This window comes from Eucalyptus grandis, chromosome 1 (genome assembly GCF_016545825.1).
Source record: "Eucalyptus grandis isolate ANBG69807.140 chromosome 1, ASM1654582v1, whole genome shotgun sequence".
In the NCBI taxonomy this organism is placed as follows: domain Eukaryota; kingdom Viridiplantae; phylum Streptophyta; class Magnoliopsida; order Myrtales; family Myrtaceae; genus Eucalyptus; species Eucalyptus grandis.
The window spans coordinates 473,207-499,596 of NC_052612.1; the positions used below are offsets into that span (position 1 = coordinate 473,207).

Sequence of the window (26,390 nt, forward strand, 5' to 3'; positions counted from 1 at the left end):
TTGGTAATTAATAATACAACACAGAAGAAATCATGTCCGCCGGGGGTGGACGGAACTAATCATAGTACCGAAAAATGTTATAATTCTCCATAAAGGTTTTATTTTTTATCTTTCCATTTAGATTGATTCGATATAGCCAAACGAGTCTCCAGAAAGTTGAGTCAGTACTCCACACTTTGCTCTTTGATATAACGCTACTTTCTCGTGTTGTTGTTTTGGTGGTGGTTTTGTGATGTTGCATCACTAGCTATGAAAGGCTGGAGGAGGCAGTTGGGGTGCATCAGAAAGCGCTGGACGATCTGGTGAGCGTGAACTCGCTCTTCACCGCCGCGGTCTTCGTCGGCCTGGCGTTCGCGAGCGCTGGACAGCAGAACATAGAGGGCAACAAGCAGTGCGAACCAGGAGTTCACGTGGCGAGGAGGCTGGTCAAGAACGAGGTAATATCGTTCGCCTGCTATCTCTTGTCCAGCCTCGTGGCCAAAGCCCTCAAGACCCACCTCTTCGCCTACCTCAAAAACCCGCACAAAGACCCCGCCAACATCCCCAATACCTTCAAAAGCCGGTCGAAAAAAGGCTCTGAGAGGGACCCTCTTCACTCTCTCCGCATTGACCTCCATCATCGGCGGCGTGTTCCTCCTGTACTCCATGGTCGACATGATCCAGCTCCGGCTCGGCAAGGTTGCCTGCAAAGGTACCGAGACAATTCACGCCGTCGGCACACTGATTGCTGTCGACAGCCTCGCGCTGGTCATCTACGTACCCTTTGTCCTGCACGCCATCTATAACTCCACCAAGATCTTCGACGACCTGGAGTAATATAAGATTGCTCCCTTCCATGCCATCGGCAGGTGCAAAATTCTAAGTTTGATGCTGAGCCTTTACTCGGCTTCGCTACATAGAATTGCGAGATGAGTTTAGAATAAAGGGGAGCTTTCTTTGCTTTCCGTATGTATTTGTGCTTATTTGTCACATTCCCTGCGTTTACAGTTTTGCAATAATAAGAGGGAGGTGCAGAACCACTCGTCTTGTCAGCACTAATGCATATTCTTATCTCTGCCTTTCAATGGTTGCTCGCCAATCATGGCATCAACACCCTGAAATCGCATCCGGAACAAAATCCTAAGTTGACCATATCAAATGACGACTTATCCAGAGGTAGCTTCTGCGAATACTGAAGAGGCAAACGAAATAAACAGCATTTCTCCCACATTTACAATTGAATAGCGCTTGCCATGGACATGAATCGAGAGTCGTTCTTGAGGCCGAGCTCCTGGGGTATACTTTGACAGAGAAAAGACCAATCACGCCCTCCCTTCAGATCTTTACCAGCTATGAGGCGATTTCGGTGTTGCCCTGATTCTTCCAAGCTGAGCTGCTGCCACTAGTAACTTCGTTGTTTCTTGTGACCTCTGTTTTGACCGAGCAAGCCTCCTCATCAAATCTCTTGCTCCTCTCAACATTCTCATCAGCAACATCGGCCCGCTTTTGATCATCTTCTCTGTCTCCTCTGCACAAAAGCCAGACACGCATATATGCTGAAATAAGTTTCACACAATAAACCACTTCTACAAGCATACAAAAACACATTGTCTAAAAGTCAGATGGAACACTCGCCACTACACTAGAAAGATATCTCCCTTTTATTCAAATTACAGTCGATCTAAATGAAATCAACATGTGTATCTTTTTTTTATAGCAGATAGCACAGAACCAAAAAGTCCCGGAAAAACACCATACTGCCCAACGTCTTAAGGATAAGGCTTAACAGATTATGAGAAACCTGCCAAAAGTACCCAGGGAAAACACAGAGAAGAACGGGACATTACTTGAAATTCTAGAGCAATTTCTACCACTCTAATTAATTTTCAGCGTGGAGACAAAGCCATTTAATTTCTCTATTGCGCACTGAGATTACCAATAGATGTGAATCCTAAAGTTCAACTGCTTGAACAAGATATTGTAAGCAGACTGACTAAAGTGGGTGTTTTAATGAGCAAATTTGAGAGAAACCAACAAATAGCTATGAAAATCCATTAGTTGCTCACCCTGAATAAATAACCAGACCAACTGCAACAGCAGCAAAGGCCACAAAATACATCCAGTCGACCTGTAAACAGATCAAATGAAAATGAAAATGAAAATCAACACAAAGAGGCGTAGACAAAGTCCAAATCCCAATCATGCCAATTATCCTGCAAATTAACCTTCTCATGGTAAGCAAAGATGCGGATTAAGACAGCCCACATGTCTGAGGTCAATAGAGATAGGTTGAGCATTGTAGACCCATTTCTCTGCAAAGGAAGAAAAACCTATGAATCTCACGTTTCAAGCAAGTGAAAAACTGCACTACCAGAAAAGGAAGTTTCTTGAATTCAAACCTTCAGCAAAATTGGGACAAATGAGTAAAAAAGGAACATCGCCAGTGAAAATCCCACGAAAGGTAGTGTCTGCACCAATTAAAATAGTCATAAAAGAGAGGGAGTACAGGTTCTAGTCAGCAAACAGCATATAAGCATATCAGTGAAGTTTTAAGCATGCTAATCTTTGCTGAATCCCACCAATAAAATAACTCCGATACTTAATAATAGGCTTTATACAGAGGCAACTCCAAAAAACTGATGAAGTGAATATAATTTTTACATTTTAAACTTACAAGTTGACTTAAGTTTGTTGATTATCTGATGAAAGATTAGCACATACAAAGCTGAAATGAGAAAATCCCCTGAAAATTTTTCCATGAGCATATTTTCTAAATATCCCAGCTCTTACTCTCTTTCTTTGATTGGCATAATTGAAAAAAGTTTGCAATGAGACTTGCTTAAGTGAAAAACATATATCTGAACAAAATATAACAGACAGTTGACAATTAAATGCTTGATTCTTAATTAAGAGCAACAACAGTCGTCTCAAGTTTTTCTGTATCCAAAGTTCTGCAAACAGTGCAAGAATAAAATTTAAGTGGTCATGGAAAAGCCCACTGATTCACATTCAAGTGATTTATCATTTCCTGCTTCTTGCGTCGAGCTATTCAGAAGATCTCTGAGTCATTGAATTGTATTAAAGATGAAATAGTTCGAAGCTAGTTACATTTCAGCTAGGCAGCTTCTAAACTTATTTACAAGTACAAGTCAATTTAAAGTCCTGAAGAGAGTGCACGTGCAGATGGCAACTCTGTACTGGTGTTTGTGCTCGTGCACATACATACACATTGATATTTATTAGATACATAGTGGATATACATGTATGATACGAATGTTTAGATATATGCATGGTGTGTGTTGGGGGGGGGGAAGGGGAAGTGAGCCTTACTACTCCAGCTGTCCAATGAATAGATTTGAGTGCATTGCGCTCAAAAATGCTTCTGTATGAAGATTAAGGAAAATTTGGAGAATAGGTCAACACCAAAAGCATTTTCCATCACACATGGAGATGAGACCACTTTGAGTTATTGCAAAAAGCAAAGGTAACACTATGCAAGTCCTATCTGGAATAAGTACATATAGAACAGGCTAAATCAGATGCACGACATTTGCCTGTGAAACAACAAATGAAATCAGACCAATGAAAATGATTGATCTCATGAAAATATAGGCATTTATTCTGTATATCAGATAAAGAAGACCTAAAAGAAGGATACACTTGTATAGCACTAATAATGGCACCAAAAAGTCCAAGCATTGACATTAGTTCCACTCTGTCAGCATTCTTCACAAGATATTCCTGTCAACAGAGAGAAAATCAACTCATCGATACCAAAATAATATATCAATTATCCACAGTAAGAGAAAAAGAAGCAAAAAAATCTCTTGCAACAAACACCTCAAGCTCGCAGTACAGCCAACTTAATAAGTTGGGGGAAAACTATCACTGACAGAACTTCTCTACACTGACCAGACCTTTCTTCTGACTAACAACACCATTAAGTATGGTCTGATTCAACTTTTAGCGATGTCTCTTTGGTACTTCGATTATGATGAGATAAATGATGCATGTGTTTTCTAGTCCTGGACTCAATAAAAACTTGAAAATACCTGCTACACATAAAGAAAACACGTGTGGTAATGACATAAATCCTACCTTCAAAATTTCCTTCACCTATAAAGTTGTGCTACTATACTGAAGGTAAAATAAGGTTTTACAATTCTGTTTCTTTCCAATTTTACCTCTAGATAAATTATAAATAAGAATGCAACAAACGGGCTCTACATCACCTAAGACATGATACCACAAGCTTGCTTCATGCATAAGACCATTCAAAAAGGCGAACCGGAAATATTTATAAGAACAGAAACCAAAAGAAGATATGACTTTGCATACCTCACTGACATTACTGACAGCATAGAGTGTTGCCCCAGCAATAATTAGTGCATCACCTTTCCGAGGGTTGCTTCCAGCTAAGAAAGATAACAGATGCATATAATGGGATAATTTCACTCAATCAGATGTAATAAATTTGAATTATGACACTTGAATAGAAGAATTTCTAGTATGCAATAAAGAGACTAGTGCAAAATCATTTACTTTTGCTACCATATCCATGATTCTATATATTAGCAACTATTACAAATTAGCAGCTTTAGCTGCGCATTCTTTCCCCTCTAAACAATCTTTCTTGGACAAAGTTACCATACTTTCATTGCTAAGAAACTCCAACAATGGAATATATATATGTGAATAGAAACATGAAGATCACATGCCATAGAAATATATTAACATAAGAAGCATCACAAAAATGGCTGTTCAACAAAGACCATACATTTGACAAATCGATTTGTAGTAGCATGAGAATTTCTAAGAACAGCAATCAACAGAAGACAAATAAAGGAGAAAGCTAATAATAGTTGTGGGACACAGAGTAGAGTATCAACAGGTCGTGCACTTGATTACATTGAGGCAGACATCTGTCAAGTACCTGATCTATCGCCAGCATGAACATCTGAAAAGACAACCATAACAAGGCCAGCAACGCAAACAAGAACACCAGCTATTTTCTTGAATCTGTACTTTGTGCTCAAGAAAAGCCAAGTAAGAAGCATGACCGATGGGATTGACCAACAATCCAGAAGCATGACACTTGTTATGGATGTGTACTGATAGGCCTTCACCACTGTGAGTATAGGGAGCATTAGACAAATAAATAAGGTACAATATAAAGATCAAATGTCAACAGCAGAGACATGATTAGACCTGGTAGCACAGCCTGTTCAAGCCCCATTTATTGGTAGGTTTCATGTGAGGTTTGCTGTTTATCTATTTTAATAAAGGAACTCGGCTGGTTTTTTTGTTCTTTTGTTAATACGTTATTTCTTAAAAAAAAAATTACACAATAATTAACAAAAGCAGAGTCATAGAGACATGATCTCTAAAACGTCTAGCTATTAGTAGATTATTCAGAAGGAAATGCTAAGAGGAGTACCTGACTTGTGTACATCATTGCTCAGATCTTATATTCTCAGGGCAGTTTATAAGAAACAATTAATCGTATTGTGAATGTAGGAGCTCATGCCAGTAAAAAGAGCAGCCTAATTGAATGGCGCATCCACAGTTTCAGGATTTTGATTGGTCATTCAATTATAACCTGGAGCTCAGGTCAACTAAAGAAAGATATGGACATTGAATCAAAGCATTCTGGCATTTTATTATGAACAAGGAAGCAACAATATAGAGGGCAAAAGGATGTGATTGATCCAAATAGGGCAGCAACCATACTAATGGTATAAGACTTGCTTCAGTTGTTGGAAAAGTCTCAATCACCAGAAAGCTTGAAGAAGGCCATTTACTGACAATGGATTTTAATGGATTGAGAATCAGATGCTATGAGTATAAAACAACCCGGCCGTCTGTTGACCATGGATTTTAACAGACAAAAAGTTTATATGAACAGTCAACAATACAAACAAAAGATATAGGAGCGAGAACGTAGATTTTGTGCTATTATCATGGGACCTTCTACAAACTGAAAGACACTCACCAAGAAAATTGGCCTCCACATCCACCACTCCAAGAATAACATAGTAGTACCACTTCGCCTGCACCAGTTTTAAGAATTAAGTTGAACTCGCATGAACGGAGTGATTGAAAAAGATACACAGGAAGAAAGCAAAATCAGCCGAAACAGAAGTGCACAAAATCAATCAAAATATCTGGAACTTGTCTCTTCTTAATTCTAGCTTCCACCAGTAAACAATTGATTACTAGAGATACCTTAAAATATTATCTAAATAGATACTCCAATATAATACTATGAAGGTTCGGAGAACATCTTCAATATCTTGTTCAAGAGATCTGCCTCTTTAGAATATCCCCCACCTCTCGACAGCCTTCACATTGCTGCTCTCATGAAAACCCAATTTAGAACTGTTGCATGTTCATATTGAGTTCTAGAAGTACAACGTTTGCTATATAACCAAGAAAAACATATGATGCAAAACACCAGACAATCATAGGCCTTTTCTCAACTGTGAACTTTTGTGGGACCAATACCAAGTGTTCTAAAAGCTTAAACTATCGAAAAAAAGACATGATTTATTGTTTAAATATTCTAACACTCCACCCCCCTTCTTCTCCCCTCGCAACACTCCCACTCGTAGGTTGGCCTTTGACCTAAGACTAAATTATGGAAATATATAATTAAGAAGACAAATGGGATGTAGACTAATTTTAACTTGGGACCTCCTGCTCCAATACTATAAAAAGTTTTGTAGAACCACTGCCAACCATTCGAAAAATTTAATTTTTTAATAGAGGTGGTGTTTAATAAATAAATATTCGAACATCAACACCTTCGACGTCATGAAAGATTTTGTTTGAGTCTGTCTTGATCGCCCTATAAGGATGTCTTTCTTTTCTAAGGCTTCGTTTCCTCTAAAATCAGCATTAGACTCATCTAGCTGCCATTTTTAGGTTCTCTTGGCAATGTTAAAAAATGAAATACAGGAAAAATAGTAATAAGCATCCCTGTGAACAAGAATATCAGACCATACATGACATTTTACTGCTCCTCCTATAGAAGTCTAAATCATATTCTTTCTATTTTATGACAAAAAATCACTAGTCACCAAACGTTTTGGTGAAAAGTCTTCGAGAGGTTAATTAGTCAATTCTATAGGTTGAAAGAGCCAATCCAATTAGCGCATCTTTCACTTGTATGTTGAACATACAGAGATAAAACCTCAATTAGCAATTTACTTCGTTACTTCCAATTAGATGTCGAAGAAGGAGGCCAGTATATACAAATAATCAATAAGGAGTTGATGAAAACTAAACAAGCAAGTTCGACTTTATTTGAAGATATTCAAAACCAAGAGTCCCTGGATTTTACATATAGGAGGCATTTTCGGACAATAGCATGATTTGTTTGTATCAGGCGTTTTAGAAAAAATCCTGGCACATGGACATTCTAACAGACCCGATGCCATCAATGGCTCTGACATTTTCCTGTCATCAGAAGAGCAAATGTCTAGAAACAGCTTCCCAGCCTAATTTTAGTTATAAATGAAGAAATCATTTCATACACGTATGGACACACACATAGTCACAGTGTGATCCATGGGTGATCGACAACAGATCAGCAGAAAGCAACAACTAGCTAGAACAAGATGACAAATCAAGAAAAATAACCTTGAGAGGTTGCCCGCGATAAAGCATCAGACTTCCATAGACAATTGCCAGCAACACATAGTTTAGAGCAGACTGCGAAGTGGGCGCATTGATTCCTGATGCTCGCAAGCACAGAAGAACGGCGGTGAGAATCGGAAAGAGAGTGAGGGCAGCAGAACAATAATTTCCAACTCGGTAGAGATGATGAACTAAAACATCCCGACAATATGTACACCCATGTCCATTAAATCATTAACATACCAAGCCAATACAAACATTATCGTAATTACAAACTACCCATTGATAAATGAATTGGACATACTCAATTGATTGTATATTCGAGGCCACTACATCCTCACTGAAGGTAGAAAAAGGAGAAAAAATCGGTGAAATAAAAAGAAATTTCACTGTTAACTAGACTGGAAAGAAGAAGGCAATGGGGAATTAGGCCGCAACCAAAGAGTCAATATCAGAAACAAGAGAACTCACAGCTGCACTACAACAAAATCGGGAAAACTACGACGAGGCATGGGAACAAATCGAAATTCAAAATAAAGGGTGATGAGAAGAACGGGATGATCGATGACAAAAGGAATGAAAAAGGGAAGGACCTTTCTTGGAGAGCTCGGAGGAAGAGAAGCCCGTGGAAGTAATGAGAAGAGAGAGAAACTGGCCAAGAACAAGCCCCACCAATGTCTTCTTCGTACAAAACTCCTTCCAGCTGAACCCCATCCTCCCCGTCCCTCTCTCTCTCCTGTCTCTCTGTGTGTGTGCGTGTGTATATATATGAGTGATGATGAGCTAACTCATTCAAATGGGGCGTTTCCAAAAGGAGGACCAGTTAAAAATAATAAGGAATTGGAGGAGTCACGGGCCACAGCTAGACCAGACCCGACCAGACCCGACCAGACGAGGACGACGAATGATGGAATCCGATCGAAAACAGAGCAACGATGGCTGAATTTCCGAATACCCACTTGGAGTTTCGACGGGGGAAGCGATTCCCACACGCGGCGAAGTCGGATTTCGCGGGAACCCGAGATCGAAAAGTGAAAACGACGGGCACAGAGGGAACAGAGGACGGGAAAAAGGAGCGATTTTTAAGTCAGAAATGAAAAGTCAGCCACAGCGGCTGGCTATGCGGAGTTGCCAATATTCTCCTCAACCCACCCACTGAGATCGACAGAGAGAGAGAGAGAATGGGGGGGGTTGTGTCAGAGCGTCTGAAGCCGTTGAATATGGGGCGGCAGAGCTTGAAGCAGAAGACGCTTTTCCGCCCCCTCCTCCTACCGCCACCCCAAGATTATAATAAGTTGCGGCTTCGCTTTCAGATTCTCTCCTTCACTGTCTTTCCTTCCTGGGTTTTCCAAGAAGGCGATGATGGCGATGATGATGGCGATGATGATGGCGGCGCCTTTCCCAGAGGGTGACCTGGAGTATCGTCTTCCATGACATATGCACAGCGTATATAGGCCCTGCTCCTCCCACCCATCAAAACAAGTCAAAGGTTCCTTCTTTATTTGTATTTCACCATCTTATTCTCTGTCCATGTTGATAAGTACAGGGCCTACCAAGCTAAAAAAGGGTTTGGCAGCACCCTAATAAACTCACCCCTTGGACCTTTAGAACCTTTGACCTGGCCATTCCAAAGCTTCATCCATATTTAAATACATTTAAAAAAAAATAGACTCACTTATTTAGGCCGGCTCCTGACATTTCATATTCACATTGCATTGGCTATATCAACCCCTGAGTCTCACTCTTCATTTAAGATTACTTATTACATTTTTATTGGCTATTGATATTGATTTGACTACATTAATCCTTGTAGATCCCACTCTAAATGCCTCTTATTATTGGCTTCCAGTATTCTCTATTATATTGAATTAACTATATTATCCTTTACGATCCCAATTTTAATTTAAGATTATATCTTACATTTATTTCTTCTTCTTTTTTCAATTTTTGTTAAAAGAAAAGACCTACCCACATCACTTTCAAACGATTTTTTTTCACCCTAGCTGATACATCCACACTCGTTATATTTCAATGTTTCCTTCATCTTTGTCTTCTTCAAAACTTATTCTTCATTATTATAACCTGAGTAGGCATTAGTCATATATCTGAGTAAATAAATGTTAATTTTATCTGCAAATTGCTTACTTTATTTCCATAGATTATTTTCATGACTTTGAATTTTTCAACTTTGAATTTTAGTACAAATTTAGTCAAAGATCGAATATTATGATTGATGTATACATTATACACAATTTACTCAAAGATTATCCTCCTACTTGTGCTTAAATTGCTTTTTGAATAATTGCTTCCTAATATAAAAAAAAAAAAGAAATATAAAAATCATTAACAAATTTTTTTGCCAAAAAATAAAAATTAGGTAGCTATCTATAAAATAACTTTTTTAAAAAAGAGGTGCACCAATTTTGTTCCAAAACAAGAAAGAAAAGGAAAAAACCAAAAAAGAAGAAATAAAAGCAAGCGTCGGTGTGGGTTCAAATCCCACAGCTATCACAAATTCATGTCTTATAATAGAATTGATGCTGCTTCTTGCCCTTTTTGCAACGAGGTGCCTAACTCTATCAATCACCTCTTTTTTGATATTGCATTAGCTTTCTTTTGAGCTACTAGATGCAATCTTCCCTGGGATCAAGATTTGGGAGGAGACTCTTAGTTAGGCCATTACCTTGCTCTCCGGCAAGGAGTTTTACAAATGTGTTACCCGTTTCTCCTTTAGAGCGCTTTGTCACATCATCTCGAAGAACAAGAACAATATTCTTTTCAAGGAAGCCGCTGTCTATTTCGGTCATTAAGAAGCATCTCCTCGAGATCGTCAAAGATAAGGCTCTTACCTTCAAGAATGTTGAGGACTCTGCTAGGAACAGGAGATGCAACACTCATGGGATGTGGACCTCATTATTTTCTCTTCCATTGATCGTAGTCTGGGTAGGCACCTCGTTGGTTGCTAGGTTGCCGCTGGCCTTCTGTCGGTCGTTTTATTGTTGCCGCTTGGCTTTTTTCACCACTTCCTTCCACTCATAATGAGCATGTTCATATTGAGTGCAAGTTTTTAGAGCTGTGTTGCTTGTACAATTTGACCTCCCCAATTATATTGCTTACTTTTATCACACAAAAAAAAAAAAAGAGCAAGCGTCAGTCTTAAATCAAGAGTGGGCCCCACATTTAATATTAATAAATATTATTGGAGAGGGGCATTGGTAGTTTTTTTTTTTTTTTTTTTTTTCTGTGGCCTAGGAACCACCCACTTGACCCGGCTGCGGGTGAGTCGCGCAATGCACACGCCGGAATTTGAACCTCTCCCTACCGCAATTAGAGGGGGAAAGACCCAACCCAACGTGCCCACAACGGGGTGGGTGGGGGCATGGGTAGTTTATCTCAAGTAAAATTGAAATAAATGAAAAATAAATAAATAGATAAAGTAAGAAATCATCTTAAATCCAGAATGGAGCCCGTAAGGGTTAGTGTAAAATGGGGTGTTCAAAAAAATTTATGGTCTTTCTCACGTTATACGCCATCAATGTTTTGAAAATGAAGATATTTCTTTATTAAGCATCAAAAGAAAAGCTTTTTGAGCCTCTTCCCATTTTGAACTCTTCAATGATAGCAAACACCAGTGATGCTCTCGTGTACATTAGCCTTTTTAAGGAAGATAATCAGATATCAAAGGCGTATAATGAAAAATTGGGACAGCGACGTGCCAATCCATACACCAAAACCCCATCAAAGTCAGACCTGAGAAGCTTTTAGATGGCAAAGGCAAGGGATGATTACGATTGTTTTGGCTCTCGGGTAATTGCTTTTTTTATTTGGCTACAGAACTGCAGAAATCTGATGGGGTCAATCCAAATATAATCCTAGCAAAGTCCCCTCGTTCAACAGTCAATATGCAGGCCTGCACTTTCCTTCCCTTCCAATCTACTTCCCGCCGCTGCCTCTTTTTCATGCATAAACTGCTCTGTATCCGTATGAATCTATTCGCTTGATAAATTTATCCTTCTTTTATCGAAACACATCCCGCTCCATCCTCCTGAGCGAAAAGTTTTTAACTCGAAAGGCGAAAGCAGAGCTCTGCTCCCACCCGTCAAAACGAGTCAAAGGTTCGTGTGTATTTATTTTATTCCTCTCCATGTTTGATAAATACAAGGCCTACCAGCCAAAAAGGCTTTGGAAGCACCCTAAAAAACTCACCTTTGGACCCCCCCCCCCCTTCTCACAAAAGTAGCCCCTTACCTTTCATAATCTTTGACCCGGCCATTCCAAAGCTTCGTGAATATTTAAATACATAGAAAGATTCTCGTCTTTGTCGTGTTTTACGCGATCGGTGTTTTGAAAATGAAGATAGCTTAAAAAGATAAGTTTATTGAGCCTCTGCGTGATATGCTGGCGTGCGCACGGTGTCTACATTAATTCTCTCAAGGAAGATAATTGGATATCATAGGCGGATAATGAAAAATCGAGACAGCGACGCGCCAATCCATACGTCAAAACCCTATCCAAATCAACCCAAGAAGCTTTTAGATGGCAAAGGCAAGGGATGATGACGATGGCTTTGGCTCTCGGGATAATTGTTTTTCATTTGGCTGCAAAACTGTAAAAATCAAATGGAGTCAATGCGAATATAATACTAATGAATTCCCTCGTTCAATCATCGATATGAAGATCTTCACTGTCCTTCCCTTCCAATCTGCTTCCAGCTCCTACTTCTTTTTCATGCATACACTGCTCTATATCCTTATAAATCTACTCACTTGATAAATTTAACCTACTTCTTCTATTGAAACACACCCAACTCCATCTCTCTTGTGTAAAAAGTTTTCGACTCGAAAGGCAAAAGCAGAGCCCTTTTCCAAAATCATGGAGTCCGAACATCTAGGAGCAAGTTAACCGTGAGTTGATACTGTTGGATATTTCAATAGTTTTCAAAATTTCGAAAGCTATTAGTCTTGTAACAATTTTCTACCATTATCAATTTGTAACCATTTTTGTCCGCCAATAATCTATAACGTTTTTGTAAAGTTTTATAATGGCCGGCTTTCTAATGGTAACATTTGATTTATTTCTTTTTCAACCTCCATTATTTGGAATGGTCGTGTATTAATTATCAACAGACTCATAATGATTTGCAAACAGCTCTCTTTTCATTATCTACACACAATTGAAAAGTGATATTGGATATAAAAATCAGAAAATCCTTATTTCTCTTGTTCCATCTCATTACGTATTTTTCATTTCCTTGCTAGGTTATACAAATAACGTTGTTCTATTTCCTTCCATTATTCAATGTGGAATAAAAAAGAAAGTATGTTATATCTTGAGAGAATAGCTACTAAAAACTTACACACCGAATTTGTACTCCGAGAGACAGAATTATCCGGAAGAACAATACTTGCACACCTCAAACATTTATTTTTACCTTCCAATATTTTTCAACATATTTCCAACAATTATTATTATTTTCATGTTATTTAATATTTTTCCAACAAACAATCTTAAGGATAATCGACATATGGATTCTCAAAGTGAAATTATTGTTGCTACCACCACTGTTTGAATTGGACAGGGACTCAAAGATGGTGAAGGATAGGTATTGCATACTCTTGGCGGTTTGTCGTGGGACATTACCAAGCATCAACACAAGAGTTTTTGGTCGTTTCAGTAAGGTTTTTGAGTTAAAGGTAAAATCGTTTTTTTTTTTTTTTTTTAACTTTGAATTAAAGCCTAAAGGGTGTAATTGTCATATCGGTGTGCTTTTTCAGTCTCTTGAGGAATCATCACCATTATCTCTCATTTTGTTGATGATCTTTATTGAGTTTGAAAATTAAGTGATTTGAACTACTGTCAAGGCTTGCTTTACGCGATTCTTAGCCTAAAATAGGCCAGTGGTTCCTTTTGTTGGCTTGACTAATTGATAACAGCAGCTTAAAAGCTGTTCGGTTAAATTTGGTGCCAATTATGTAACAAGTTTAGGTGAATGCAAGACTCCTAGCAATGTTTATGGCTCGAAGTTGATGAACATGCACAGAGGTTGAGATCCTTTCATTTCAATTTTTGAAATTTGACATCACATATGCGAACTCATGTGTTTTCTTCAAATTTGATTTGATCGAGTCAGGCAAACTCCATGAATTTGTGCTTTTATACTTTCTTTTTATGGAGGATGCTTACAAATTTTCAAAATTTCTATTTAGAAAATCTTTAAAGCAGCATTGTGATCCTGTTTGGCTACTTAAAAAGAGAGACAAAGAAAAGGAAAATCAGAAATGAAACGGAAAGGAATCGGACTTATTTATATATTTATTTCTCTGTCTGTGTATTTTATTCTATGATAAATAAAAGGCTTGGAAGCACCCTGAAAAACTCATCTTTGGGCTCTCTCTCTCTCTTTCTCTCTCTCTCTCTCTCTATCAAAAGTGGCCTCTTACCTGTTATAATCTTTGACCTGGCCATTTCAAAGCCGCGTGGAATATTTAAGTACATATAAAGATTTATCGCCTTTGTCGTGTTATACAAAATCGGTATTTTGAAAATGAAGATATTTCTTAATTGAAAATCAAAAGATAAGTATGTTGAGCCAGGCTACTCAACCGAGGGCCTCCTTCTTCCCAGGCTAGTTGAGAGCCTCTGGCGGGGAGGGAGGGCTGGGTTCTCACCACCCACAAGGCCGTCCCCGGTAGTCTCTTAACGGAGCACCCAGTAAGATTGCATTCATTATTTTAACGTGCCGATACCTACACGCCCCTGCACCTTCTAATCATATATGTATCTTTTTCTTCCCCACCATACATGGAATACCAATGATTTCACGCTAAAGAAAGGCTTTACGTTGGCAACCCATCACTTCAAATCATTTCCACATCTGATTTTCTCCAAAGGTTCATTGAATGTGTAGCCTCACCACCCACAAGGGCCATCCCAAGTAGTCTCCTGACGGAGCGCTCGATAAGATTGCGTTCATTATTTTAACGTGCCGATATCTGCACGCCCATGCACCTTCTAATTGTATATGTATCTTTTTCTTCCCCACCATACATGGAATACCAACGATTTCATGCTAAAGAAAGGCTTTACGTTGGCAACCCATCACTTCAAATCATTTCCACACTAGATTTTCTCTGGAGGTTCATTGAATGTGTAGCCTCTTCCCATTCGAACTCTTCAGTGCCAATAAGCAAGCAAGATGCTGGCGTGTGCGTGGTGTCTACATTAGCTCTTTTAGAAAAGATAATCGGATATCACAGGCTGAAAGTGAAAAATTGAGACAGCGACGCGCCAATACCTACTCCAAAACCCTATCGAAGTTGACCCGAGAAGCTTTCGGATGGCAAAGGCAAGCGATGATGATGATCGTTTTGGCTCTCGGGATAATTGCTTTTTAATTTCGCTACAAAACTGCAAGATTCTGATGGGGCCAATGCGAATATAATACTAATGAATTCTCTCGTTCGATCATCGAAACGAAGGACTTCCCTTCCAATCTGCTTCCTACAGCGACTTTTTTTTTTTTATATATATAAACGGCTCTATATCCATATAGATCTACTTACTTGATAAATTTATCCTACTTCTTTTATCGAAACACATCCAAACTCCATCCCTCCCGAGTGAAAAGTTTTCGACTCGAAAGGCAAAAGCGGAACCCTTTTCCAAAATCATGGAATCCAGGCATCTAAAAGCAAGTTAACCATGAGCCGAGGTGGGACAGCCTCTCCGTCTTATACATAGATTTAGCATATCCAAAAGTTCCGACCAAAGGAAAAAAAGAGAATTTAGATAGCATTAAAATGGGGGAAGTCAACACGCTTAAGCTCTAAACTAAAGGAACGATTGCTGTGCTTACACAATAGGCTACCGTTTTCCGAAAGCTCCGCGGGACCACCTATCACTAGTCTTCGAGTAACTTATGCGAGGAAAATGAACACACTTGAGTCAACTCTGGGATCGGCAGCACCCTTTCATCTTCCTGAAGCCATAAAGTCAAATCCTATCAAGTATATATGCGCCTCGGTTTAAAGGCTCTTTCTCCATGATTTTCTCTGAAGACGTGTAAAAAAGTAAAAAATTATAAATCATGAGATGATGAAGTTTACTAGCTAAACCCTAGAGAAATTACTCATGGCATTTAGGCATGCACTTACTTTTCTAATTCGGTTTCTAATACGGGAAGATAAAGTTTTGATCATTGCTTTTCAGTTCCCAAAAATTGGCACTGTGGGATTGGCCTTATTGGTTTTTTGTAAGCCCTTGGCCCATTCTATATTCGCTTGTAGAGGCCCGACCCCGCCCGTTTTAAATATCCATTATTAAGCTTATGAGAGAGCGTATATGATTATATTTGTAGGGTATAGTTTAATGAAGCCGGACATTACGTACATACAGGTGAATTAAGTTGCTTACGACTTGATTCCAAGATTTCTGAAATTGACCCTTTTGAATTGGTGCAATGCATGCTTTAAAGTGTTTGGTTCATTAGGTGTTGGTCATGTGGGCTGTCGCCAATCGACCGCTTATGCCTATTTTTACTGACCATCCAATTATTACCATCCATTCAACAGTAGCTTCTCCCAACACCGCCCCCCTTCCCCGCCCCAAAAGAAAAAACTTAAATTAGATATACTGATATTCATTAATTTTCCTATGTGATTTGGTATCTTTTCATGAAAGAACCTAACTCATAAGTAAGTGTTCCTTGGGATTGGTGATTTTATATATGAAATGATAATTATAAATTAGACTTGTCAAAATGGGTAATTAACCTATTTTTTTAACTTATATTTGATTAGCTGAATTGTTATATGGGTTAGTTATATTTTATAACTAAGTCATAAATGAATTTAGAATAGTAAGATCCAATAAAATATAAGTATTAAATGGGTTCATAACTTACTTAAACTAAACCTACCTCTATCCATAACTCTCTCTTCACTTTCTCTTGTTATTTGGTTATGCCATTTTGGGCTTTACACTCATCGCACTCTGCGGTCTTACCTCAATTTAGATATGAACTTTTTTACATTTGATAAAATATGAAAGTATTTTAAAAATATGGGTTGAGCCAAGTTGGTTATGGATTACTAGATTTTTATTATATGAGAATTGTTAAACAAATTCAATAGATCAATTTGAGATAGATCATTTTTGACTGACCCGACCCTACCCGACCCATCCATTTAGTAATATTACTATAAATGCATGAACAGCTATAATTGGACTAGCAAGGGGGCCTAATACTTGCCTGGGCCTGCAAAACCGGTCATGTCAGCTAGGTGGACCTAGCTTGGTTGAGCTACAAGAGATTGCTGTTGATCCATATTTGAGACATGAATACCAACGGCTACTAGCCTTCTCTTGCGGTTGGTAATTTGGCATAATAAAAGGCAAATTTCATTTCATAGTGAATTTACTAATATTCTTGCCCTTTCTATGAAGAATGGCAAGCTATCCGTGACAATTACCGACCCATCTATTCCACAAATTTACCAATTAGGGAGCTTACAGTTGTGGCCATGGATTGGAGCCCTCACTTCATCAAGTTCAGACCATGAAGAGTGAGCAAGTGAATCTAAGTACGTCCTGATCTATTTTTTCTAAATTCTGAAATGTAAAATATTTGGGTATTCCATTCTGAGAGGTGAAGAAAAAAATTATACACGAAAATTAAAGAGCCCTTTAGGTGGACCGCATCTCATAAGAGATGTTTGAGAATTATTAAGCCAATATAATAATCGTATGCTAGAATGTGGAGGGGTGGATACTACTTTGCACAGTGTCTCAACCGATTTATCGGCCTTGTATACCCGATTTGAGAGACGCTTTGATTGATTCCGGTGTCCACAGATCGCTTATCAAGTAAACTCATGAGGTAAGATTGCAATCTCAAGGGACGAAATTTTCCCATAATTTGTACGAACGACCTCGTACTGCGCCAGTTCGCATGGGGATCTGTGCCGTTCTTCGGATCTGGATCTTCTGTTGACCTGCGTCGTCTCCAGGAAGCAGAAGTGAGTGATAGAAAAAGTTAAGAAGAGAAGCTGCACGCCAATCCCGATCACTTTCCCACACCACCACCGGCTGCAGAGCAGCAGCAGCAACCAGCAGCAGCAACACACATGGCAGCTCCTCCTCCTCCTCCTCCTGCTCCAACCCACCAATCCCTCCTCCTCCCTCTACCTCCCTCCCCCACCCCGTTGATGAAGCTGCTCGCCGTCTCTCTCCTCTGCTCCCTCTCCTTCATCCTCGGCTCCTACACCAAGTACTCCGCCACCGTATCTCCTACGCTTCGAGCTCCCCACTTGTCGCCCTCCCGCTGCCTTCCTCTCCCACTCAACTACTCCGCCGCCAAGCCCCTCGACTTCGAGCCTCACCACACCATCCCTCTTCCTCTGCCTCGCCAGCAGGCCGCCCGTCTCTTGGCCCCCTGCCCCAAGAACTACACCAACTACTGCCCCTGCCAGGACCCATCGAGGCAAAAGAGATTCGCCGTCGAGAGGTTCTTCCACCGGGAGAGGCATTGCCCCGAGACCCACGAGCGGCTCCGGTGTCTGGTGCCCAGGCCGGTGGGATACAAGAGCCCCTTCCCCTGGCCCAAGAGCAGAGACTATGCCTGGTTCAAGAACGTGCCCTTCCCCAGGCTCATCGTCTACAAGAAGACCCAGAACTGGGTCAAGTTGGAGGGGGACCGCTTCTTCTTCCCTGGTGGAGGGACTTCGTTCCCGATGGGTGCCAAAGGCTATGTGGATTTGGTCAAGCGGGTCGTGCCTTTGAAGTCCGGGGCTATAAGGACTGTGCTTGATGTTGGTTGTGGGGTAGGTGTTGCGAAATTCTTATGCTTTCTAGTTGGGGTTTCTCTCTATTGTGTTTCTGTTTTCCATTGATTACATTATACTTTGCGCTTTCCTTAGATTAGCAAGTTGATTAGGATCGAGTGACGCTTCATTTTAGGGGGAAAACGCTGTCTCTACCATCCATTTTCAGTATAAGCCCTGTTCTGACTGGTTTTGTTGTCTAGCTCTTACGTTTATTTAAATGCTCTCTATGATAGAAATCAAGGGTAAAACTTATAAGCATGTATCAACTTGAACTGAGAATGGGACGGAGTTATATTCATTTGCATTGATACCCAGTTCTTTTTGTTCTTAGTATCAATGTTTCACAAATACAGAAAAGCTAATCTCGTGTTTTCTTGCAACTAAAAATGAGTTAATTGTGGTTCCTTCCTTTGGTTTTTTCATTCACCACACATGCGGTCCTTTAATATATTGTTTCGATGAATCATGTTGCATTGAAGTGCAACATGCTTGTCTACTGTGGAAATGGCTCTAAGTAAAATAACACCTTTCTAAATTGGTAACTTGCCTACACATTACTGGTGGAATCAATTGCTTCTTAACTTTTTTGTACTTGTCTGCTCTTCAAATCCCATTAAATGCTGTAAGTTCCCCAGGTTGCAAGCTTTGGAGCTTCTCTGTTGGATTTCAACATCATTACTATGTCAATTGCTCCAGTAGACATACATGAAGCCCAAGTACAATTTGCCTTGGAGAGAGGACTTCCAGCGATGCTCGGCATACTAAGCACCTACAGATTACCGTACCCATCAAGATCTTTTGATATGGCTCATTGTTCTCGCTGTCTTGTTCCCTGGACTAATTATGGTACTCATCCTTGCATCCTCTGCTTACACTGGAACTGAACTCCTTTATTCCTTATTTTGGACTTTGGAGTTGAGGCAATTGGATTTTTCCATTAATATCAGAAGACATTGTAGAACCAGCGTGAAATGTTGCCCTTCCTGTTTTTCAAATTTTTTGCATCTTCTCTAAAAGTGCTTTCTAATTTCAATTCTGTTGAATTCTTCTATGGAAATCACAATCTTATCAGGGAGAACTTGACTGGATTCTTACTAGTAACGTCGACTATCAGTGATGAATCGTAGCACTCTGCGAATCTATAGTTCTGTACTTCCTTAACTCAAATAAACTATTCTTTAACCTCTGTTCTCTGTTTTCTATACGTCACTCTTATCTAAGAGACTTCTACGTTAAAGAGTTTCAACGGCATGATATGACCATATTTTCCATGTAAAGCAGTAGCAGGATGGAATAGTCTTCATTCCATTTGATTCTGAGATTCTCTGTTGTATCTGGGGCTTCAAAATAATCCTCTTGCATGCCATTTATTCATACAATTCTACTCTCCAATTGTTCATTCTTTGTTGTTGCCTGCAATGTGACAATCTCTAGATGGACAATATCTGATGGAAATCGACAGGGTGCTGCGCCCCGGTGGTTATTGGGTGTTATCTGGACCGCCTATAAGTTGGAGGACCAGCTACAAGGGTTGGCAAAGAAAGGCCAAGGATTTGGAAAACGAGCAAAATATTCTGGAAGATCTTGCCAGGAGGCTGTGCTGGAAGAAGATTGCTGAAAGGGGACCTATCGCCGTTTGGAGAAAGCCTACCAACCACATGCATTGCATCCAAAAGTTGAAGGCTTGGAAGTCACCCAAATTATGTGCTCAGGGTAATCCAGATGCTGGTTGGTGAGTTTCTTGAGCTCATACCTTATGTACTACACTTCCAGCCTAAACTTGATAAACCTCATTCGTTGCTCTTGATCAGCACTATAGAACAATGCCCATTGTCATTTGGTGAATTAATGTGATGTCTACTGCCCCTTGTGGGCAGCAAGCTTCTAATGATAAACTAATTAATATCCCATTTGACCATGCATAAAGGAAAAATGCAAAATGTTAAATGTTCAACCGATGGACATCTCACAAGTTGCAGATTATCTATTCATTCATGCAAAAGCAAATTACGTTTTTTGAAGATACACGGGACCATTTCTGAGGTCGACTGGTGTCCTGCATGTGGGTTTAGTACTTATATGTATGGTACAAGTGGATGGACGAAAATGGCAAGTTCATAGGTCTGTCTGCTGTATCTAACAATTTTCTGGCCCATGCTCATTCTAATTTTCTTCAAAGGTACACAAAGCTAGAAACATGCATCACTCCTCTGCCGAATGTCAAAGACATCCATGATACATCAGGCGGTACCCTTGAGAAATGGCCGAAAAGATTAAATACTGCTCCTCCAAGGACTAGAAGTGAGATGGCAGAACGAATTGCAACTAAGGCCTTCAATGAAGACAATCAGTCATGGAGAAAGAGAGTTTCTTATTATGAGATAATTCTTAAATCCCTTGCCCGAAGAAAATATAGAAATATTATGGATATGAATGCTGGCCTTGGAGGATTTGCTGCTGCACTGGCTAAGTATCCAGTTTGGGTGATGAATGTAGTCCCATACGATGTGAAGAATAATACGCTCGGCATTATCTATGAGCGCGGCCTTATTGGAACATACATGAACTGGTAAGAGCTGTTGAGACTTGCATAATCTCTCTCCCTCTCTTTCTCTCTCTCTGCACGTGTGCACATAGATATATGATTGTAGATGTATTTTCCATCTTTTCTCTAATAGACCTGGAAATTTTTGTTATCTATTCAAGATCTTGCCTTTTCTGATCTTTGAGTAGAGATCACAGAACTTGATGTGTTTTGACCTAAGATATGCTTTTGGGATACATTAGAGAATTATATATCTGCTGCTCATAATTTGGTGACTAAAGTGCCGTAGAAAATATGTGCGTGCAGGTGCGAGGCCTTCTCTACATATCCTCGGACTTATGATTTGATTCATGCCAATGGTCTGTTCAGCATGTACATACACAAGTAAGCAGTACAGCTCTGTCTCTGCTCTTTATGAGGCATTTGGGGTGTTACTTATGAACCGAAAGTATGAAAAACTAGGAAACAAAGCAGGATGACTGTGACTTGTCGTACTGAATCTAGCTGCCATGACATGCTAGTCTCTGGTTCATTATCTCTGCCTGTTTTTTAGATGCACACAATTTCATCATCCATTTTCATTCCCACGGAAGCACCGTGTACGGGTGGTTGCTTTTATTCTGTCCAGTTTGTGGGTGATAAAATGGACTGGTATGGAATGGGTTAGGGACATCATCTCTTTCTGGTGCGACGAAATGCATATAGGACACGAGCAAAGACCCATTAGTACTTCTAATTTTACCATGCTATATGCAGGTGTGACATTCTTGACATCCTCCTCGAGATTCATCGGATTCTCCGCCCTGAAGGTGCTGTGATTATAAGGGATCATGTCGACGTAATTGTCAAAGTGAAAGATACAATGGATCGAATGAGGTGGAATGGCAAGGTATTTCACAGCGAGAATGGGCCGTACCATCCTGAAAAGGTTCTTCTCGTCGACAATTCCGAGCCGATAAGTTCGTGAGTCATTTGTGTACAGCATATTCGACGAAGCAGAGCATCTGTCTCGTCATAGGCCTAGACGTTACCTCGATTTGGTGCACATCCATTTGGAGCTCTCGAGAGGAAGCTACTGGCAAGGTGTCTTGGAAGAGGCACTGATCCATTGAGAAATCATATGCCAAGAAGTTTCTGATCATCGATATTGGCTGGCAAATGCCAGCCAAACATCCTGACTATATCGACGTACTTATTAATTCTTGGTTTACCCGGATGATTAAATGCTATATGAATGTGTCACCGGCTGATACTTTACATCACGAGCCGGGCGGCGCTTAGACCTCAATTTACAATCATTGGTCTATGTTTGTTGCATTTCTAGCGTAGGAATGCACTCAGCCTCGCTGTCGTTCTGCTGTCTTGACATGGTTTGGCATTTATGCAAGAATTTCCTGCAACGAACCAAAACACATTGTTAATCCTCGAAGCAACTTTAGGAAGTTCTTTGTGACAAAGCCGATCTCGCCCCGGAGGAATTGTTTGGTGCATGAAAAGCATCAGATCCCGTGCAGCCAATATTTCGACATGTATCGATGCACCATTGATTTTCGGACAACCTAAAGGAACATGATCGCTTTCAATGTTGAAAACAAGATTGCAGCTGATGAAAATGGCATGACGTGCAGAAGAAAAGTTCAACAAAAAAAAAAAATGCCATTATCTATAGGTTTCATATAGGAGGAAATGATAGTTTGACGGTTGGGTTAAAATTGAAGCAAAGTTTACTTGTGAGGTCTTTTTTAAGATTAAATTAAAATATGGGGCTGCTTTGAAAAATGAAAAAAGTGGTATAGCCTTTGCAAAAAAGTACCCGGGTTATCCGGTTTCTGTTGGGTTATAATTGAAACAAAGTTTACTTTTGTGGTCTTTTTTAAGATTAAATTAAAAGGTGGGGCTACTTTTGCAAGATGAAAAAAAAAGCGGTATATCCATTATCCATATCTATTTCCCTCCCTCTGCAATAAAGAAGCGGCAAAAACCCATCCAAAACCTCCCGCTCCGCCGCTCGCCATGACCGCCGCGGCCCTCCTCCGCCCTCCTCCGCCGCTCGCCGCCGCCAAACTCCCCTCCCTCGCCGTCCCCACCTCCGTCGCAACCGCGGCCTCTCCGTTCCTCTCCCTCCGGAGCCTCGCCCCGCCCCTCATTCACAGGAAGCGCGCAAGGCGGAGCCCCTTCCTCGTGCGCGTCGACGACGGCGACGGCGACGGCGGTGGCCCCGACGACTACGACATGGACGAGGACGAGGTCGAGGAGGTCGACAACAAGAAGGATTTCGAGGTCGAGTACGACCCCCTCACCATGGCCGCCTCCCTCGCCGCCGCTTCCGGCTCCGCCGACGGCGACGACGACATTGCCATGGTCCACAGCAAGAGCTTCGTCTCCATCCAGGGTTGGGGCTCCGAGATGGTCGTCGATTACAGGATCAACGAGAACGAGTTCCACAAGATCAGCTTGCTCGACTGTGATTTCTTCATCCGCAAGCCTCCCGATCCAGATAACGATGTCTATGATTTCAGAGAGGTTTGTTGACTCTTTCTCTCTATCACTCTGGTTCAATTGAGCTTGTTCAAGAACTGAGGAGATTTTTATCGTTTCCACAGATGTACGTAACTCCTCCAGACACTGATGTTTATGCGATTCCTAAAGTGCTCGCGCCGATGCCTCAAAAGGTAATTTATGCAGTGTGGATGCGACATTGTGACGCTTTATCACTTGTCACTTGAATGGCTGTGCTGTAATGTTCATAATTCAATTGCTGGACTGTAATTCCTTGATTGGCAAAGTTTGGTTCTTGAGATGGAATGCATCGCAATCTTTGGATTTGGGTCCTCTTATGCTGATTTTATGGATATGGTTTTTGTTCTATGTCCAATTCACAGTACATTCGATGTGCAATGAGCGATTATGGATGCTACAATGTCACCGAGCCACCCATCGATGCATACCGAGATCCTATGTATAAGTCTGAGAGGGAGATCACTAAGGTAACAGGCTGGAAGGAAACCATGTTTTAGTTGCTTTTGATTGTATCACCATATATTTCACTATTTACTATCCTAGATGTTGTCGATGAAATTGTTGAATAATTTCACTCTTTACCTCTATTCATTTTATCAGAACATACTCATTAAGTACATTGCAGTACAGAAGAAAATGCTAGATTGTAAAAGAGTGCATGTCAATATTGGAATAAATGACAACTGAGGCCTCTTGATTTCTGAAAAATCTCATTGTCTAAATACTTCATCCCCATAGAATCTCAGTATTATATGGTTTTTCAAATACTGATATATTCAGACCTTTTTCATCTTTATTTATTTGTTATTGGTTGGAGAACAGTGACATCTTCAGCTTGATCATGGTAACCTGTCACATTAGACATCTGGGCTGATCCACCTCCCTTCCAATTCGAATCTGAAACTTTTTTTAATACCATCAGTTGTCTTTGCCTCCTCATAGCGAGATGAGTAACTAGATGATGGTCTGATTAAGGAGGGTTAAAGTACGACAAATACTTGGCGATACATCTCATGCTTTGCGCTAGGAACTGAATCCTCGGCACTTGAATATCTTGTATAAAGAAATACTTGTTGATACTTTCTGTTCTCTGCGAAATTCAGACAAAAGTATATCCTGATTATCCTCCCTGGTTTCGCCTTCTTGTTTGTGTGCTGGCCTTCTTGCTGTAGACATAGCATTCCCTTTCTGTTCTTACCTCTTTATACTACAAAAATTTGCTGGAAGTAGTTCTTGATGATATTTTATTGAATTCTTTTTTTTCTCTATAATTATTCTAGTGAACAACCATCACTTTTAACTAATGGCATGACTTGTGTCTCCTGCTGCAGGTTTTCCTTACAAAGCACTACAGGAATCGGAGGCTGGGTGACCCAGAATTTGTTCTTGACTTTGAGGAGATATACGTGATTGATTCGAAAACAAAATCGATAAGCAGGGCAAAAGTGATTGTAAGATTTTCTTCTTTTCCTCAGATTACTCTGGATTTGTTATTTCAGAGATCAAAGTAGTTGAGCATACACTGCAGACAAAAACCAAAATGGTCTCTGCAAAATTGAGTAAATAAAGGTGTATAGGGGGGTGCTTTCTTCCTTCTTTTTCTGTTTGTGGGTCCCAGTTGGGTGGAGGGTTTGGCTGGTGGGGGTTTGGGTTAGCAGAAGCCAGTACACAAATTGAGTGGTGGAAAGGGGCATCTCATTAGTTCGTCTTTGGTGTGGATCTATTTGCACCCACTTCTTCTGGGTCTTTTGCATGATCTTTAATGCCACTATTTTCAAATCACGTCTTTGTTAGATACCATTGTTCAGTACAAATGGCAATCCAAGTACTTTGACAAATTTTGGGCAAATAGAAAACTACTGTGACAAGTGGAAAGGAATTCCCAAGTGTGTAATAGATACCTTCAATGGTGGAGCTGTTTAACGGAATAGTTCTGGCAACTATCTCCAAAGGCATAGATGTTGATGATTGATTTTGTTAAAAATTGTGTGATCATGAGTGGTGTCCTGCATTTACGCATGAATGTTAATTTTTCCCTGATGGACCTTCACTGTAATACTCTATTTTAATCATTCATATGCCTTCAGCTGGGATATTTACCTCTTTCTTCATTCTGCAGGTCACGGTTCCAGGAGGAAGAGATAGGGATAGGAAGGATGACTTGCTTGTGATACGTGATAATGGGACCTCCTTCAAGATAACTCATGCTGTGAGTATCTCGGATTAGTCTTTTCGCTTTAATTTGTGCATTGGAAAAAGCATAGTATCGTCCTTTCGAACATGCATCGAGTAATTCATCATCCTTCCTTCATTCTTTCAGAGTGAGAAAGATGATCCCACCACGGTCATAGAGAGGGAAGAGTGGGTCAAGACAAGACAAGACATGGAGAGACATCTGAGGAAGCTCAGAGACTTCAGCGTTTCAAATTGGTTCTAGATTCACATAATCTGGAGAGCGCTCATTGTAAATTAGGTAGTCGGATGGCGAATTTTTGTATTTCAACCATGCCATGGGATGATGACTTGAATCACATGGGAGGTTCCTCAGTATGGTAATTTCAATTATTTGTTCCGCAATTGTATTGTGACTATGGGGATGCCCTCTGTGTTCAAATGATATCTATCCTGTCATGTTTGAAGTGTTTGTCTATATGATAATAGCTTGGCTGGTATGGTGTTATGCAAATGTGTTTTGCATTTTGACATATGCTCACCCACCCTCAATACTTTCTGCCTCGCTCACCCCATCCTCATTACTTTTCGCCTCAAGCTATGAAATATCGGAGGTACCTTTTACCTGGATTATTTCGAGTAAAAGGATTGTCTAAGTTTTAATTGCAATCTAGCAACTATAGGGATAGTATTATTCCCTCAGTGAAATAACG

General features: G+C 40.2%; 3 protein-coding genes and 1 non-coding gene across 5 annotated transcripts; 3 read left to right on the forward strand and 1 right to left on the reverse strand.

The window, feature by feature from the left end:
* Window positions 1-236: 236 nt before the first annotated feature.
* LOC104443478 lies at window positions 237-1,031 on the forward strand (the record flags this gene model as incomplete). Its single annotated transcript, XR_005550274.1, has 1 exon — window positions 237-1,031. It is a non-coding gene; the product is annotated as an uncharacterized LOC104443478 (transcript).
* On the reverse strand, window positions 1,026-9,014 carry LOC104443408 (solute carrier family 35 member F1). 2 transcript variants are annotated; one of them, XM_010056819.3, is made up of 11 exons: window positions 8,211-9,012; window positions 7,621-7,715; window positions 5,972-6,029; window positions 4,913-5,107; window positions 4,318-4,394; window positions 3,638-3,720; window positions 3,310-3,361; window positions 2,379-2,447; window positions 2,205-2,291; window positions 2,046-2,107; window positions 1,026-1,507 (listed from the first exon to the last, which is right to left on the reverse strand). In XM_010056819.3, exons 1-11 carry the CDS (start codon window positions 8,329-8,331, stop codon window positions 1,330-1,332), a joined length of 1,077 nt encoding a protein of 358 aa, XP_010055121.2. In that variant the 5' UTR covers window positions 8,332-9,012; the 3' UTR covers window positions 1,026-1,329. The 2 variants fall into 2 exon arrangements, with proteins under 2 accessions (XP_010055121.2, XP_039166699.1); XM_039310765.1 differs by lacking the exon at window positions 3,310-3,361 and having other exon boundaries at window positions 3,640-3,720; window positions 8,211-9,014.
* Window positions 9,015-17,448: 8,434 nt separating this feature from the next.
* LOC104443558 (probable methyltransferase PMT19) lies at window positions 17,449-22,313 on the forward strand. Its single transcript, XM_010057071.3, has 6 exons — window positions 17,449-18,437; window positions 19,076-19,286; window positions 19,875-20,172; window positions 20,620-21,009; window positions 21,292-21,369; window positions 21,742-22,313. Exons 1-6 carry the CDS (start codon window positions 17,742-17,744, stop codon window positions 21,950-21,952), a joined length of 1,884 nt encoding a protein of 627 aa, XP_010055373.2. The 5' UTR covers window positions 17,449-17,741; the 3' UTR covers window positions 21,953-22,313.
* Window positions 22,314-22,954: 641 nt separating this feature from the next.
* Window positions 22,955-26,185, forward strand: LOC104443645. Its single transcript, XM_010057184.3, has 6 exons — window positions 22,955-23,508; window positions 23,589-23,657; window positions 23,868-23,972; window positions 24,837-24,956; window positions 25,625-25,714; window positions 25,826-26,185. The coding sequence occupies exons 1-6, from the start codon at window positions 22,999-23,001 to the stop codon at window positions 25,940-25,942; spliced, it is 1,011 nt and encodes a 336-aa protein (XP_010055486.2). The 5' UTR covers window positions 22,955-22,998; the 3' UTR covers window positions 25,943-26,185.
* Window positions 26,186-26,390: the final 205 nt, after the last annotated feature.